The 18,162-nt window shown below is 41.9% G+C and overlaps 2 protein-coding genes across 4 annotated transcripts in view; both read left to right on the top strand.

The window, feature by feature from the left end:
- The window catches only part of LOC115154891 (amyloid-beta A4 precursor protein-binding family B member 3), a 34,936-nt gene extending 24,458 nt beyond the window's left edge, over positions 1–10,478 (top strand). The window contains exons 7-13 of one of the 2 annotated variants that reach the window (XM_029701580.1): positions 241–246; positions 5,631–5,745; positions 5,862–5,949; positions 6,091–6,174; positions 7,599–7,714; positions 7,949–8,128; positions 8,396–10,478. In XM_029701580.1, the coding sequence (XP_029557440.1) occupies positions 241–246; positions 5,631–5,745; positions 5,862–5,949; positions 6,091–6,174; positions 7,599–7,714; positions 7,949–8,128; positions 8,396–8,623 (817 nt within the window). In that variant the 3' untranslated portion in view covers positions 8,624–10,478. The remainder of the gene's footprint in view (positions 1–240; positions 247–5,630; positions 5,746–5,861; positions 5,950–6,090; positions 6,175–7,598; positions 7,715–7,948; positions 8,129–8,395) is intronic. The other variant, XM_029701582.1, reaches the window with a different exon arrangement.
- Positions 10,479–10,701: 223 nt separating this feature from the next.
- On the top strand, positions 10,702–17,954 carry LOC115154892 (steroid receptor RNA activator 1). Of its 2 annotated transcripts, XM_029701583.1 has the most exons (5): positions 10,702–10,804; positions 12,451–12,579; positions 12,767–13,044; positions 13,206–13,314; positions 17,137–17,954. In XM_029701583.1, the coding sequence occupies exons 1-5, from the start codon at positions 10,774–10,776 to the stop codon at positions 17,331–17,333; spliced, it is 744 nt and encodes a 247-aa protein (XP_029557443.1). In that variant the 5' UTR covers positions 10,702–10,773; the 3' UTR covers positions 17,334–17,954. The 2 variants fall into 2 exon arrangements, with proteins under 2 accessions (XP_029557443.1, XP_029557444.1); XM_029701584.1 differs by lacking the exon at positions 12,451–12,579 and having other exon boundaries at positions 10,745–10,804.
- The last annotated feature ends 208 nt before the right edge of the window (positions 17,955–18,162 follow it).

Here is an 18,162-nt window from a genome sequence, read left to right as displayed (position 1 = left end):
GTAGAATGGAATAGCCCCGAGGAAGAAACGTGACAATGATAGAAAATACTAAGGATTTGAAAAATCCAAGACTGAAACTACTGAAAATAAGTCAATATATAGGTGCAACATTTTTACACACAGTAGGCTATATTGTGTTATGATCATAGTTGTAAACCAATGCAACAGATTTGTCTCATATTTGAAGTAGTTGTAATAATTCACTTTCTTTCTTTTTTTAACTGCCACTCATGAAAACAGAGACAGGTAATCACTCTCTTCTTGGTCAACTCATTTTCTACTGACGTGCCATTTGTGACTTTGACAGCTTGCATCATGTTCTCAAGTGAACGCTTGGTGTCTCGGTAGGTTCTGTGTAGTTTCTGTAGTCATGCTCTAGTGTCTCATCGATAATGTAACGTGCTTCTGCCGCCGTCTAATGTACTGTATGTGAATGCCTGCCCTGTTTCTCATGCATGTTCAAAGGACCCCCAGTCCATTTCCTTCTCGACTTGTAGTGACCCTTGTTTCTTACGCAATGTGCTGTTCTGTCCTTGTCTCACAACAAATGCCCACTCAGCGCTATCCCAGACTCTTGTCTTGCCAAATGATTACTGCTGATGATTGATCTATAAAGTGAGATTCATAATGGTATATCTACCTGAGGTAAATTCAGCTCGAACTGCATTTTAATCAATTAATCAATTTGAATCAATTAGAAGCCATAGTGATTGCATTCCTTTGAGAGCCAAGTGGAGGACGCATCAATGTGTAAATTCATCTTACAGGTTTTCTACTACAGTTGAATGGGCCTTTTTTTTAGACGAATGGACCAGGAGAGATTGCTGGGTCGTGTCCAATTGATCAGCTCCCCTGAGCCTCTGCCAAGTCGCACTCCTTTCAACTGTGCCAGCCTGAGTTAAACTGCAAAGTCGCACCTTTGTGACAAATACTCCCCATATACAGCGCCTTCAGAAAGTATTCCCCTTGCCTTATTCCACATTTTGTTGTGTTACAGCCTGAATTCAAAATGGATTAAATATATATTTGTTCTCACCCATCTACACGCAATACCCCATAATGACAAAGTGAAAACATGTTTTTACAAATTTACTGAAAATGAAATAGAGAAATATCTAATTAACATAAGTATTCACACCCCTTCTAACACACATGTTAGAATCACTTTTGGTGTGAGTCTTTCTGGGTAAGTCTCTAAGAGCTTTGCTCATCTGGATTGTACAATATTTGCATATTACTCTTTTAAAAATTCTTCAAACTGTCAAGTTCATTGTTGAAGAGCCATTTTCAATTCTTGCCATAGATTTTCAAGCCGATTTAAGTCAATAATGTAACTATGCCACTCCGGAACATTCAATGTCGTCTTGGTATAGATTTGGCCTTGTATTTTAGGTTATTGTCCTGCTGAAAGGTGAATTTGTCTCCCAGTGTCTGTTGGAAAGCAGACTGAACCAGGTTTTCCTCTAGGATTTTGCCCGTGCTTAGCTCTCCCTAGTCCTTGCCGATGACAAGCATACCCATAACATGATGCAGCCACCACCATGCTTGAAAATATGAAGAGTGGTACTCAGTAATGTGTTTTGTTGGATTTGGCCCAAACATAACGCTTTGTATTCAGGACATTAAGTTCATTTCTTTGCCCAGTTTTTTGTAGTTTTACTTTGATGCCTTATTGCAAACAGGATGCATGTATTGGAATATTTTTATTCTGTACAGGCTTCCTTCTTTTCACTCGGTCATTTAGGTTAGTATTGTGGAGTAACTACAATTTGTTGATCCGTCCTCAGTGTTCTCCTATCACAGCCATTAGGCTATGTAATTGTTTTAAAGTCACCATTGGCCTCATGGTGAAATCCCTGAGCAGTTTCCTTCCTCTCCGGCAACTGAATTAGGCAGGACGTTAGTTACTATCTTTCTAGTAACTGTTTGTATTGATTCACCATCCAAAGTGTAATTAATAACTTCACCATGCTCCAAGGGATATTAAATGTCTGCTTTTTTATTTTTACCGATCTACCAATAGGTGCCCTTCTTTGCGAGGCATTGGAAAAACTCTCTGATCTTTGTGGTTGAATCTGTGTTTGAAATTAACTGCTTGACTGAGGGACCTTACAGATAATTGTATGTGTGGGGTACAGAGATGAGGTAGTCATTAAAAAAAGAATGTTAACTTCTATGGGATCGCCCCCATAGGGGGTGTTTCCTTTCAAATGGTATCAAGAATATGCATATCCTTGCTTCAGGTCCTGAGCTACAGGCAGTTCAATTTGTGTATGTCATTTTAGGCGAAAATGAAAAAAAAGAGTCCTTAAGAAGCTATACATTATTCTTGCACACAGAGTGAGTCCATGCAACTTATTATGTGACTTGTTAAGCACATTTTTACTCCTGAACTTATTTAAGCGTGCAATAACAAAGGGGTTGAATACTTATTGACTCGAGACATTTCAGCTTTTAACATTAAATGAATTTGTAAATATTTCTAAAACATATAATTTCACTTTGACATTATATTATTGTGTGTAGGCCAGTGACACAAAATCATAATTTAATACATTTTAAATTCAGGCTGTAACAACATTTATTGGGGGGGAAAGTAAAGGGGTGTGAGTACTTTCTGAAGGCACTCTACTCCTCGCTTTTACTGTATTACACCCAAACGAAAAACGTGGATTATGCAGGATCGGCTCCAAGCATAAGCGACATAAGCGGTCACTAAGGGCCCCCACTCTCAAATTACTGTTCCGAGTTAGAATAGTAGAATTCACAAGGTGCAATTTCGAAATTTCTTTGTGCATCAGCAGTTTTTCTCTTATGTCAGTCACTGACAGTCACTCAATTAGCCATATCAGCTAACTATTTTTTTATTGGTATGTTAGTCTAGCCAGCTATCTAAACTTGTAGTAATCATGGCCGAATACTGATCGGGCGTGCAGGGCATGTGCCCAGGGGCCCTGACCTCCAGGGGGCCCCTATTGATTGTGTTAGTTACTCTCACTCAGCTACAGTGTGGGAAAAAAGTATTTGATCCCCTGCTGATTTTGTACGTTTGCCCACTGACAAAGAAATGATCAGTCAATAATTTTAATGGTAGGTTTATTTGAACAGTGAGAGACAGAATAACAACAAAAAAATCCAGAAAAACGCATGTCAAAAATGTTATAAATTGATTTGCATTTTAATGAGGGAAATAAGTAGGAGGAGGAATGCTGCCTATGACCCCAAGAACACCATCCTCACCGTCAAACATGGAGGTGGAAACATTATGCTTTGGGGGTGTTTTTCTGCTAAGGGGACAGGACAACTTCACCGCATCAAAGGGAAGATGGACGGGGCCATGTACCGTCAAATCTTGGGTGAGAACCTCCTTCCCTCAGCCAGGGCATTGAAAATGGGTCGTGGATGGGTATTCCAGCATGACAATGACCCAAAACACACAGCCAAGGCAACAAAGAAGTGGCTCAAGAAGAAGCACATTAAGGTCCTGGAGTGGCCTAGCCAGTCTCCAGACCTTAATCCCATAGAAAATCTGTGGAGGGAGCTGAAGATTCAAGTTGCCAAACGTCAGCCTCGAAACCTTAATGACTTGGAGAAGATCTGCAAAGAGGAGTGGGACAAAATCCCTCCTGAGATGTGTGCAAACCTGGTGGTCAACTACAAGAAACGTCTGACCTCTGTGATTGCCAACAAGGGTTTTGCCACCAAGTACAAAGTCATGTTTTGCAGAGGGGTCAAATACTTATTTCCCTCATTAAAATGCAAATCAATTTATAACATTTTTGACATGCGTTTTTCTGGATTTTTTTGTTGTTATTCTGTCTCTCACTGTTCAAATAAACCTACCATTAAAATTATAGACTGATCATTTCTTTGTCAGTGGGTAAATGTACAAAATCAGCAGGGGATCAAATACTTTTTTTCCTCACTGTGTTATTAACATGACATATCAGTCTTAGTAACATTTGTAGAATTGCAGGAAATTTGCTTTAAAACTGCAAAAATGTCTCTCCACTCTGGAGGCTGCGGAGGGAAGAACGGATCATAATAATGGCCAGAACGGAGCAAATGGAATGGCATCAAACACCTGGAAACCATGTATTTGATAGCAATACTACTAATTTGGCCCCAGTCATTACCACAAGCCCATTCTCCCCAATGAAGGTGCCACCAACCTTCTGTGCTCTCCACCCCATGGTAAAATGGGTATAATTGCAAGAAATTAGCTGTAAAACTACAAAATTATCTCTGCCCAATGGCAAAATGAGTAGAATTGCATGAAAGCTTACTTTAAAACTGCAACATTTTCTCTACTCCCCATGGCGAACTGTGTAGAATTGCACGAAATTTACTTTAAAATGGCAAATGTTCTCTCCACTGTCAAGCGGGGGGCCTCTAAAAGGTTTTCCCTGCTAGGTGGGGAGGCCCCGCAACCAAATCTTGCTTAAGGCCCCCAAAAGGCTAGGGCTGGCTACGTCTGTCAGAAAATAGCTGTCATTCCACCCTGGTCAGAATACAGAGTATTGTATACACACACGGCCTCAGATGAAGACAGGCAGATTCACTCTTTTTTTGTGAGGTGGTGGCGAGATGCTGTGTAGACAAGATCAGAGGACATAGTGGCCTGCACTGACTACCAATCTGTTTGAGTGGTTCCCTGAGATTTAATAGAGAGGAAAGATCCCACCCTACCGTTTGTGGGCCCACCTTCGATGCCAAAGGGAAGATCCCTCTTTTCCCTCAATAATTAAAAAGCTGCAGGTCTCTTAGTTCATTTTCCCAGGCATCGGCATATTCTGGTGCACCAGAGTTGTGGACTATAAAACAGCACTGTTGCTCAAGATCATTTCAAGATCATTTCAAAACTCACTAAGGATGTTGTAGAGAGAATTACACACGTAAAGCCACATAAAGCCATCAAACTGCAACCACTGAACTTTTCCCCAATTAGCAACTGCACATGGCACACAGAACAGTTCTTTATGAACAAACTACTTGTCAGATAGTTTACATTACAATGTCAGTGGAGTAACTTTGCTCTGATATGTGATTATAGTGTAGAAGAGATCGTGAATCTCTTGTCCCTTTTCTGATATTAGAAATTGGTGACAGGGCGACGTATTCCATGTCCCTGTTCCTTAAAGTCCTGAGAACAACGTCTGTCCATATGCATCACTGGTATTTATAGACCTGACATCTGACACGGCCTGCTCCTATCAGCTGCTGAGGGACACAGCCTGAGGTCACAATGTGTTGAGCCAGAATGGAACTGATAGCATCAATGTTGCGAGAGCCTGTGCTGTCTTCAGTGCTCAGTTGCTTAGTCGTTTGATGATTGTGCATTTTTATCAAACCAACGTGATGCTGGCTGGTGTACCATTGGTTTTAGTTCAGTGGACCAACGAGGTCATGCGGTACAGTAGTTGTGCAGAAGAAGCAATAGTTTGATGTGTCACGTGTATTCAATATGGCTTTGAATTCCATTCCGTTCATGCTAATGCTATTATCTTGTCATACACACAGTACCAGATCACCAGATAAATTGTGAAGTCAATTAACTTCCCCACAAACCAGACATATAGATGCCCGTTTTCTGTGTTAATCTTTGCTTTTGTGTTCTGTACCGTTTACAGAGACTTTGCCTTTGTGGCCAGTGACAAAGACACCTGTATGCTGAAGTGCCATGTGTTTCGCTGTAACGCCCCAGCAAAAACCATCGCCACAGCTTTGCATGAAATGTGCTCAAAGGTAACCAAAGGTTTCCAGCATAGGAAGTGGTTGAACATCCCTTTTAGCCCACCGTAGTAGTTTAGGTTCATTCTAGAGTGAGCCAGTGTGAATGATGTGTCTGTGTGTGTATTCAGATCATGGCAGAGAAGACGACTAGAAGCCCATCTATGGCACGCTCCCTCACCATGGAGAACATCTCCCCTGTGGACCTGCCACGTCAAGGTACTGTAGCCTGGCTGTGCTCAGAGCCCGCAGAAACCCATCAGTTACAATTTGTAGGGATTTTTCTGACTGGAGCAATGTGTAGTTTATACGGATGGTAAACTCCATATATGATACATTTTATTCGTATTTTTGCTGCAGTGGACTTCCTGGATGCAATGAGGAAAAGGGTGCAGAAGTTTGAGGTGCAGTACATCGGAAACCTGCCTGTCTCCAGGGCGATGGGTAGGTTTACTGTCTTCTAATCTCATCCTATTGATTTATTAAACTGGCGAAATACCATCAAACTTGTCATCTATTGAACTAGATAAGAAAATGAGCCAATGTTCCCTTTCCTATAACAACCCTGAGAGTCAACAGGGGAACAGGACCTGTAATATCTCATCACCAGATATAGAGGATTAGACAGCAGCCAGGAGTCACAGGCATGTTTAAAATTGGGGCTGGATACCGAGACAGAGGACATCGTCTCTTTATCCTCAGCCAATACGGCGAGTCACGTTTCGTGGCTAGCTAACGCTCAGGTTCACTGCGTAGTTGGCTGTCCCCAGGCGAGGCGTCGTCTCGCAGTATCTAGCACGGCACTCTTTCAGAAAATTGATTATTGATTACAGGGTCCAAAACGGTAGCGTCCGCCAAGGTGTTGTTAGCTGGATCAGCTGACTAACTGACATAAACGCCCAGTCCCAGATGCTTTATGTCTGAGATGTTATGGTCCGCTAAGGTTTTTATTTAACCTTTTCATTTGTTTTGGAGATTATTCCACAAGTAAGGTGCAAAATAAAACTAAAAGCAGATTAGCCTAACTCAGTGGAGATAGAAGGGATCCCCAGAGTTAGCCATCCCTGATACCGGGTCTGGTAGCTCGTACGTCTGTAGCTTAATAATGAAGTAAGGCACTGCAGAAGTTTGTGCAAGAGGGCTTTATATGCAAAAAGAGTGCAACGCAACGATCTATGAGACTTCTAAGAGGGCCAGACTACTTTCTGATACAGAAAGCAGTAATGTGTACTGAACCTGTTGCCTGTAATAAACTGCGTTCAATGGCTTCAATACAGTGGCAGCTGCATGCATATAGACAATATCGCCATAGTCTATAACCGGTATGAATGTCGACTGAATGATTTGCTTTCTGCTATTTAACGAAAGGCATGGTCTATTCCTATAAAGGAAGCCCATTTTAAGTCTTAAACATCAAGATGCCCAGATATTTAAAAGGCGGCCCACGATCAATGTGGGCACCATCCAATGTATATATGCATAAATCATCAGATACATTTTTAAGCGTTTTGGAAAACAACATATGCTTGGTTTTACCTGCATTAAGTACCAATTTCAGTTGACTAAAGGCTTTCTGCAAGGCAATAAAGGCAGATTGTAGCTACCAAAGAGGTTTTCTTATTAATGATGACAAGCCATTAGTCGTCATTGGAGATTACACACCCGAGGTGATGATCGCATAGGTTCGCAATCACTGGAAGGTCGTTTGATCATACTGTGTGGTACAATGAAGAAGAGTTGACTCGAGGAGCATTTCCTCTCAAAACAGGTGATCTAACCGTAACCTTGGTTTTGCAGTACCTTTAGAAGTCACTGTGCTGTTACTGAGGCAGCTTTATTAAGGGGCTTTATGTGAGATCCTCTGGCAGGTATGGAGGTGCTGAACCGGGCCATAGAGAGCATCATGAACACCTCAGACAGTGACGAGTGGGAGCCCATCGTCATCCACATCTCTGACACTGTGCTTTCACTCTGGAAAGGAGAGGTGAGGAGTGCTCAGGAAACCTGTAAATGCAGTGGTCAGACCAACCAATGAAATTATTACATTTCTCTGTCTACCCGATTCTCTCTCTCTCTCTCTTACACTCTCTCTCCCTTTGTCTCTCCCTTTGTCCCTTTCTCTCTCTCTCTCTCTCTCTCTCTCCTTCTTTCACTTTCTTTCTCTTTCTCTCTCTCTCTCCCTTTCTCTCTCTTACCTTCTCTGGGATTTCTCTTTCAGGATGGAGATGATCCCTTCTGGGAATGTCAAGTGCGTTACCTGACCTTTCTGGGTGTGGGCCATGACACACACACCTTTGCAGTGATAGTGGACGGCGGGACACAGCGGTTTGAGTGTCATGTTTTCTGGTGTGAGCCAGACGCAGGGATCATCTCTGAGGCTGTGCAGGCTGCGTGCATGGTGAGTGACTAAGGGGTCACCCTGAGGGATGAAACACAGGGCTGGAGAACTAATGTACAAAATGGCTTCTGTAGACGCAGAGGTGAAGCTAGCATGAAAAATACTTGAATTTATACATGCTATCATGGCTGAATGATGAATATTTTAATGGAATTAGTAGGTACTGGTAGAGAATGTACTAGAGCCATGAGTCATGTATGGTATATTTCTAAAATGAAAGAGAAACTAAGGTCACTGCTTAACATGGCTCCATTGTGCCCCCTGCAGGTCCAGTACCAGAAGTGCTTGGTGGCCCAGACTCCACCACCCAGGTCCAAAATGTGGCAGGCGGGTTCCAAGGTGAAGAGGGCCAACTCCATGGACGGCTTCACTTTCCCAGCTCCCCTTCACCAAGGACTGTCCCCACCCATGACTGGCTCCTCCACAGCCAAAAAGGGCATGCTGGCGTTTTTTGAGACTTTCAGAAATAAACAGTCAGCAGTTTCCACACCATAACAACCAGATAGGGAGGGAGGCGGGAGGGAGCAAGTGAGAGAGCGAGTGAGGGAAGGGGACTTGGGTAAAGGGAGGTACGGCAAATCAGTTTTAGTGGAAGGGTAGAATGTATAACAGATGTATAACCAGCCATTAGAATGTGAAGATTGAAGGCCAGCTGAGTTTCTATTTGACCAGGCAGGGATGACCATTATCTTAAACAAAACAAACGTGCTGCATTTCTGCTTCTACTGTGTTTCTTTGGGTGTACAACATATCTCAACTAGGCTGGTTTGTGGTACAGATTTAGAAAAGAACATTGAGGTGCTGTACTCTCACATTCCACACCTTTCTTGTCAAGGAAGAGTTTAAGTCATTAGGATCTTGACTTGTACTTTTATTGCAAAATACCATCAAATACACAACAATGGCTCCCTGGTTCTAAGTGAAACATACAGTAGCAAAAAATATGGTGCAGTAATTGACTACTCTTTAATATAGTTTTCTGATATGGAACATCAGCAAAATGTAACAGTGACCTCATTCTTGTACAATCAATGTAGCTAGGTAGGTTGTGTTAAATACTTATACTGTTCTTTCTAATAAATGTAAAGGGATCTTTAACTTCAGATATATTCATATAAGTGTGTCAACTTATAGCCTATAGTCCCTCTGACAGTTGACACCAAATAGATTTCAAATGTGAGATTAGGCATCATAAAGATGGGAGAGAAGATATCACACTATATATTCCTCCATTATTCAAATTAGATGTGGCAAAATCGAGAATCAGACCGATGAACATCCAAGACCCCAGTTTGTCAACAGCAAATGAAGTCCAATCTGATCTGGGCTTTGGTACAATTTTGATGCAGCATACTCAGAAAGAATCGCTTTAAGGAGGATTCAGGAGTGGCGCCAGTGCCACAGTGGTCTTCACATTAGAGTGAAAGAGAAGGTGTTTTAGTTCTGTTCTGAAAAAGGTTTGTGTTAGTACATGCAGCACAAAAAGCATAAAAGTGTAAAAAAAAAAAAAAAAAATTTAGAAAGGTATGTAGGCAGTCCCCTGAAGCTCTACAGAAGCACTGCATGCTTTCGCACACGCTTGGGAATGAAATGGTACTTTCCATGCTATTGGAAATGGAAAAAAAAGACTGACTCTCACTAGTAAAACTGAAAACACTTAGAAATCAAGTCAATGACTAAACTCTAAATGCAACCAGTCCCCACCACTGAAAGCCCGTGTTATGTTGTTCCTATTGGAGGACATGCTAAACAGCATTTTCACTTGAGAAAACACCAAAACACTGAATTGATATCACTTTTGTGATTCCCCCAAAATACAGAAAGGCACTTGGTTTATTGCATGCTGATTTTCAGAGTCATTTGCGACAGTAGGCCCACTGTATGCTGTGAAACACTTGGGCACATAAAAGGAATGGCGCTTCAGAGAGGTCATACTATATATTACCGATATGCAACAGCTCCTCTTCCCCCATTCTAAATAGGTATTATATGAGAAAACAACTCAGGTCTCCATATTAGTGGAAGGTTCATGTCAAAGTTGGAAGAATGAAAAGTTGGAGCTTTGGCATAAAATAACATGGGTGGAGAAGTGATATCCATTTTATCCAGGGGAACTTGGGAGAGGTAATGTCATAAAATTGCTAATGTAGCACCTTGAGATTTTTTTGGGTTTTTGCTATTTATACTACTAGTAAATACATATGTCTATATATATATTTGCAATATTTTAGCAAAAATTGAAAATAGGATGTCATGTAAATGCAAACTATTGTGATTATTTCGCGCAGTTGTACCTCACTAGGTCCACACTGGTGGTCTATGCTGGAATAATAAATTGCTTGGAAATCCTGTTCTCTGTTTTTTGTGTGTTATGTTTATCAAAGTTCAACTTCAACTCCTCTTTTACAAAGAAAGAGCCTTTTATTTCAACATGAAGTCTAGTCTCATTACCCAGAATCTGGGCACTTTGCTCTACATTAAGTCATCCACTGTTTACTAGACCAGAAAAATGAACCAATTTCCTCCATTATATTCCATTCTATTCTATTGACCAACCGGACATGCGTAATGTCAATGTTCAACATCCTGTCCACGTGTCCCGGAAAACAGGTTTATTTGTTGTATATGGAAGAAGAGAAGAAGCCATGGAGGCGGAGGACCTTTACATTAAACCAGGTATGTTCTGTCCAATTGAATAGTTCGACTTTGTTTATTTAGCGATAAAAGTTCGCTAACGATAGACATCAGTTTACTGCAACTGCTAGGGTGATAATGCAGGCTAGTATGAAGACAAGCTAGCTAGCAGTAACTATCAAACTACATTGCTATCTTGCTAACAAAGTTGTCAAAACATCTTGAAGATGCGTTTGCATAGACTTTATACTACCTCTTCACTTGAGTTATTTCCCCACTGCTTTATGACATCTAATTTGAGCGTGACTACAGGTAACGTTATCACATGATGTTGATCATGATTATGAACATAATCAGTTTTGTTGACCTGTCAGTACCGTCATGTTCAGTTGAAGTCGGAAGTTTACACACACTTAGGTTGGAGTCATTAAAACTCGTTTTTCAACCACTCCACCAATGTCTTGTTAACAAACTATAGTTTTGGCAAGTCGGTTAGGACATCTACTTTGTGCATGACACAAATAATTTTTCAAACAATTGTTTACAGACAGATTATTTCACTTATAATTCACTGTATCACAATTCCAGTGGGTCAGAAGTTTACATACACTAAGATGACTGTGCCTTTAAACAGCTTGGAAAAATCCAGAAAATGATGTCATGGCTTTAGAAGCTTCTGATTTTAGTCAATTGGAGGTGTACCTGTGGATGTATTTCAAGGCCTACCTTCAAACTCAGTGTCTCTTTAATTGACATCATGGGAAAATCAAAAGAAATCAGCCAAGACCTCAGAAAACAAAAGTAGACCTCCACAAGTCTGGTTCATCCTTGGGAGCAATTTTCAAATGCCTGCACGTACCGCCTGCACACCACGTTCATCTGTACAATTGGTACGCAAGTATAAACACCATGGGACCACGCAGTCGTCATACCGCTCAGGAAGGAGACGCGTTCCGTCTCCTAGAGATGAACATACTTTGGTGCGAAAAGTGCAAATCAATCCCAGAGCAACAGCAAAGGGCCTTGTGAAGATGCTGGAGGAAAAGGGTACAAAAGTATCTATATCCACAGTGAAACGAGTCCTATATTGACATAACCTGAAAGGCCGCTCAGCAAGGAAGAAGCCACTGCTCCAAAACCGCCATAAAAAAAAGCCAGACTACGGTTTGCAATTGCACATGGGGACAAAGATTGTACTTTTTGGAGAAATGTCCTCTGATCTGATGTGCGTGAGCAAGGAGGCACATGAACCTGACTCAGTTACCCCAGCTCTGTCAGGAGGAATGGGCCAAAATTCACCCAACTTATTGTGGGAAGCTTGTGGAAGGCTACCTGAAACGTTTGACCCAAGTTAAGCAATTTAAAGGCAATGCTACCAAATACTAATTGAGTGTATGTAAACTTCTGACCCACTGGGAATGTGATGAAAGAAATAATAACTGAAATAAATCATTCCCTCTACTATTATTCTGATATTTCACATTCTTAAAATAAAGTGGTGATCCTAACTGACCTAAGACAGGGAATTTTTACTAGGATTACATGTCAGGAATTGTGAAACTGAGTTTAAACGTATTTGGGTAAGGTGTGTGTAAACTTCTGACTTCAACTGTGTGTGTGCTAGCTGCTAACGAGTAGTTAGTAAATGGTAGGTCTTCTAAAATAAAACCCTCTCTGCCTTTGTTAAGGTAATCAGGAGCGGGGCTGGAATGACCCTCCACAGTTTTCCTATGGTTTGCAGACAGCAGCACAAGGGGGTCCCAAGAGGACCCCTCTCAACAAGAGAGTGCCCCCACCTCAACTCACAGGATCCCCTTGTACGTTCTAGGCTTTGGCAGAGAATTGGATGTTGTGCCTTGAACATGTTTTAAATTCATTGATCTTTTGAGTACCTTAGTACTTTTGATGTTTACTCAAGGGGTGTGAGATTGTCTTTCTGATGACAGTACTTTACCCAGACTGTCAGAGCAGATAATGAATCATCCTCGTTCTATTTATCCACAGGTCCTGTCCCCGGAGATTTTCCTTCCCTAACAGCTCCAATGACTCCTCCTACCAACCCACTGGCCCCTCCTCCATGTAGTATGAACACACCCCCTCGTCCATGTCCTGTCGCAGCCCCTCCTCTTGGTGGGCTGATGATGATGGCCACACCTCCACCACCTTTCCCTGTGGTAGAGCACACAGACTCTGCCAGTAGCCAATCAGAAAGTGAGCCAGATGTCGACGATGTAGTCGCTCTTCTCAACTGGGCACTGACAGCTTGTAGACACTCAGTCAAAGTAAGAATGATTTCTATAGCTCTAATTCCCAGCCACAGTTGACAAACCATTTACAAAAAGCATGTTGTATATAACTCTGTTTTGGTGCAGTGCACTGTTTGAAATGACACTCACTGCATTGCTAACCAAATTGCTGAATGTTTTACTTGTGCCCCTTGCAGAAACAGGTGTGTAATAATGTGGCGAAGCGTCTGAAGCTCTTTGAGGACATGTGGAAGTCTGGGAAGCTGTCACTTCCTGTTAGGAGAAGAATGAATGGACTGGTGCAAGGTAGGAGATCCTGTGTAGTTTGATAGATGAGGTCATATTTCTACTGATGAAAAATAAATCAGGGATGCAAACTAGTGACCTACGTGATTTGTGTAGATCCGATGACAAAAGTTTTTTTTTTGGGGGGGGGCTTTGGATCGCTACTGGCTGTATGCAATAGGGTAATGCGCGTTTGGAGCAATACTGACTGTATCCAAAGCTCAGCCCATCGTTCACATAACAGAATGCAGCACGTGACTGAAGAGAGAAGAGACAACCCATTTGCTAGTCACAGCATCAGCTTTCCCGTTATCTTACAGCAGCGCGTCCCCTGAACGATAACGAAGAGGTAGATGAGAAGCCTGACCACGGAGACGGGGGTGAGAAGGTGATGAAGTGTACTTCATGAGCTGTAACTGAAAATCAACCGGCATTTGGAAAGTTTGAAATGAGGGAGAAAGTGTGGTGGAACAAGTATTAACATTGTTAAGTATCTTGCTAGCTGGATCGAATTCTCCGTTAGCTGGCCAGAGAAATGTTGAGCAAAATAAGACGACTTACTAACTGATCAAATAATTGAGTTTATGTTGTGGAAATGAACTGGCTAATAAAGTCAGACAGCTAACGTTAGCTAGCTAACGTTACAACATCAGATGAGCTAACGTTAGTAACCGAACCAATTCATTATAGTATTAACTGGTATAAGACTCCTTGCCGTTCCTCAAGTTATAACGTGTTAGTTGCTTACTGGACCCTGGCAATCTGTGTAAAAAGTTAACTAGCTATCTGTGAACTAATGTTTTTCCCTCTATAGTATGTGGTTAATTTTCAGAATGAGAGAATTATGTGAAAATGAGGCATTGCTTGTTAAACAAGTGGATTCAGGGATCGAGTGTCGCTGGGCTTGGCTTAAACTGGATGCCACTATGGCGTTGAAAGGAACACCACACACTTTCCCTCTTTCTCACTTTTTCAATAGTGTATGAAAAGGGGTATGCCAGGTGTATTCTGCAGAAAGTGTACAATGTAATACTGTGCAGTGTAGCCCAAATGGATTGTTTTTGTTGTGTTGAACTTGACAGCGTGTGAGTGTGTGATTTTTAGGGGGATTAGTAAAAAAAAAAATTTACTCAGTAAACGTTTTTTTTGCACATACGTAGCCTTGTGTACTTTAAAAAAATATATATATTTCACCTTTATTTAACCAGGTAGGCTAGTTGAGAACAAGTTCTCATTTGCAACCTGGCCACGATAAAGCAAAGCAGTTCGACACATACAACAACAGAGTTACACATGGAATAAACAAACATACAATCAATAATACACCAGTGAGACATACCTACTGGAGCGCGTGCTGCTATGGTGACCAGTGAGCTGAGCTTTACCTAGCAGAGACTTGTAGATAACCTGTAGCCAGTGGGTTTGGCGACGAGTATGAAGCGAGGGCCAGCCAGAGCATACAGGTCGCCGTGGTGGGTAGAATATGGGGCTTTGGTGACAAAACGGATGGCACTGTGATAGACTGCATCCAATTTGTTGAGTAGAGTGTTGGAGGCTATTTTGTAAATGACATCGCCGAAGTCGAAGATCGGTAGGATGGTCAGTTTTACGAGGGTATGTTTGGCAGCATGAGTGAAGGATGCTTTGTTGCGATATAGGAAGCCGATTCTAGATTTAATTTTTCATTGGAGATGTTTGTGCCTGTGTATATTGGTTCCTAACTTCCCTGAAAAGTTGCATATCACGGGGGCTATTCGATGCTAATACAGAACACCACAGGATGTTTTTGTGCTGGTCAAGGGCAGACAGGTCTGGAGTGAACCAAGGGCTATATCTCTTCCTGGTTCTACATTTTTTTGAATGGAGCATGCTTATTTAAGATGGTGAGGAAGGCACTTTTAAAGAATAACCAGACATCCTCTACTGACGGGATAAGGTCAATGTCATTCCAGGATACCCCGGCCAGGTCGATTAGAAAGGCCTGTTTGCTGAAGTGTTTTAGGGAGCGTTTGACAGTGATGAGGGGTGGTCGTTTGACCGCAGACCCATTACGGATGCAGGCAGTGATCGCTGAGATCTTGGTTGAAAACAGCAGAGGTGTATTTGGAGGGCGAGTTAGTTAGGATGATATCTATGAGGTTGCCCGTGTTTACGGATTTGGGGTTGTACCTGGTAGGTTCATAGATCATTTGTGTGAGATTTAGAGCATCAAGCTTAGATTGTAGGATGGCCGAGGTGTTAAGCATGTCCCAGTTTAGGTCACCTAGCAGCATGAGCTCAGAAGATGGATGGGGGGCAATCAATTCACATATGGTGTCCAGGGCACAGCTGGGGGCAGAGAGTGGTCTATAGCAAGCGGCAACGGTGAGAGACTTGTTTCTGGAAAGGTGCATTTTTAGAAGTAGAATCTTGAATTGTTTTGGTACAGATCTGGATAGTAAGATAGAACTCTGCATGCTATCTCTGCAGTAGATTGCAACACCGCCCCCTTTGGCAGTTCTATCTTGGCGGAAAATGTTATAGTTAAGGTTGGAAATTTCAGGGTTTTTGGTGGTTTTCTTAAGCCAGGATTCAGACACGGCTAAGACATCCTTTTGAGAAACCAGGAGCCCAGGATTGGCAGAATGTGCTAAAGCAGTGAATAAAGCAAACTTAGAGAGTAGGCTTCTAATGTTGACATGCATGAAACCAAGGCTATTACGGTTACAGAAGTCAACAAATGAGAGCACCTGGGGAATAGGAGTGGAGCTAGGCACTGCAGGTCCTGGATTAACCTCTACATCACCAGAGGAACAGAGGAGGAGTGGGATAAGGGTACGGCTAAAGGCTATAAGAACTGGTCGTCTAGTACGTTCGGAACAGAAAGTAAAGGGAGCAGGTTTCTGGGCACAATAGCATAGATTCAAGGCATAATGTACAGACAAAGGTATGGTAGGAAGAGAGTACATTGGAGGTAAACCTAAGCATTGAGTAATAATGAGATAGATATCGTTTCTAGAGATGTTTAAACCAGGTGATGTCATCGCATATGTGGGAGGTGGAACAACATGGTTGGTTAAGGTATATTGAGCAGGGCTATAGGCTCTACAGTGAAATTGACAGTAATCACTAACCAGGACAGTAATGGACAAGGCTTATTGATATTAGGGATCGTATGGGTCCAGTGAGTGGTTGGGCTGGCTGGGGACACGGCGATTCAGACAGTTAGCAGGCCGGGGCTAGCATAAAGGCCTTAGAAGGACGTCGCGATGGGGGAAAGTCTGTTTTTGCCTCCTCGTGCGGTGACGTCGATAGACCAGTCATGGAATTAGTAGGGTTCGAAGTAGCAGAGGGGTCCAAGTCCAATTGGCAAAATCAGTATAGTGGTCCGAGAAACTGGCCGATTGATCAGCTAACAGTCCAATATGCTCTCGATAGCTAGCAGGCCGTGGTTAGCAGAATGGCTGTCATGGCTAACTGCAATATTAGTGAATTGTTTTTTTTCCTCAAGACTTCAGTGTCATTTGCAGTAAAGTCTAGGCAACAAATAACATTGGATTGCTTTCTTTTATTTTTATTTAGCTGTGAGTGAGGTTCACATTAACCACTTATTTTACACACAGACACTGATCATGTAGATCATATTGTTTGTTGTTTAATTAGTTAACCTGAATTTCCCCCTAGCAGGGATTTTGTTTTGCATGTTTCAGTGCAAAAAAAAGTGTCACCTTTTTGGTCCCTCGGCAGTTTGCATCTCTGATTTAAATGGGTCACCCACCATTTTTATATGAAACAAATGAGTCAATCAAATGTTCAAATGACCTAACCATGTCTGTGATGCTCCTGTCTTTATGCTCCTGTCAGAGTTGAAGAATTGTAACTGGGACGCTGCTGATGAGATCCACCGGGCTCTGATAGTGGACCATGTTAACGAGGTCAGTCAGTGGATGGTGGGGGTCAAACGTCTCATCGCTGAAACACGCAACTTAAACCCAGACCTCCTGCACACACAGGAAGTAGACCAGTGTCTAGACACCAGCAGCACTGCTAACTCTGAATAGATCAATAATGACACTTTTGGAACTTTTCTATTAGGTTGTGGAACCATGAGGACTCTTGGTCGTCCATGTGAAAGCCATTGAAATTCAACTTTTAGGCTTACTCTCTCTTTTGCTTTTGTATGTGGAGATTCCACATTTTGACATGTTTTTCCTGTAATTATGCATTATGAATTGCGTTTGATTGCAGTGTATTGCTATTTCCGAGCTCTACCAATTCTGACAATACAAAGATACCTTTATCCCTGTTTTATGTCGATTGTTTACGTTTGATACAGCCTTTCCCTATTGTGTCTTGTTTGGTTAAAGGGCTTATATCAGAAGTGTCAGTAACAACATTTTTATTTGGATCGTTCTCTCTTCCAAATACTGTATAATCTCCCTTGGACAGCCTTGTAAACAGTATTTTACTGGAGCTAAGATTGCTTTAATTGTACACAAGGTCCAATGTATTATTCCTGGTTTAGCCTACAGTTTTCAATGACTTATCATCCCCTATGTACATAATCATAAGAGCAATAAGAATGTTTTAAAGCCTGTGGTCTGCTTCTGTTGACGGTGGCATTGCATTACATGTGTATCGTACACGATAAGACCAAATAAATCTGATTTGTGGTGGAAGTATTCCTTGTATTTTTATGCAGCAGTAGGTTCACGTCATTAACTGTTATTTATATCGGTTCTGTAGTTAGACAATGAGGAAGTTCCATTCTTCCAGCTTTTCTGACTTGTCTACCTCCATGGAGACAGATGCAAGGAGAAGCCACCAGAAGGTGGCGTCTGGGGCTTTATTTTTCACTGACGACCGTGTGGTGGCTATGACATCTAGAGT

Source organism: Salmo trutta, chromosome 19 (genome assembly GCF_901001165.1).
Source record: "Salmo trutta chromosome 19, fSalTru1.1, whole genome shotgun sequence".
Taxonomy (NCBI): Eukaryota; Metazoa; Chordata; class Actinopteri; order Salmoniformes; family Salmonidae; genus Salmo; species Salmo trutta.
Note: the sequence above shows the minus strand (reverse complement) of the source record. Positions and strands in the feature narration are given on the sequence as shown.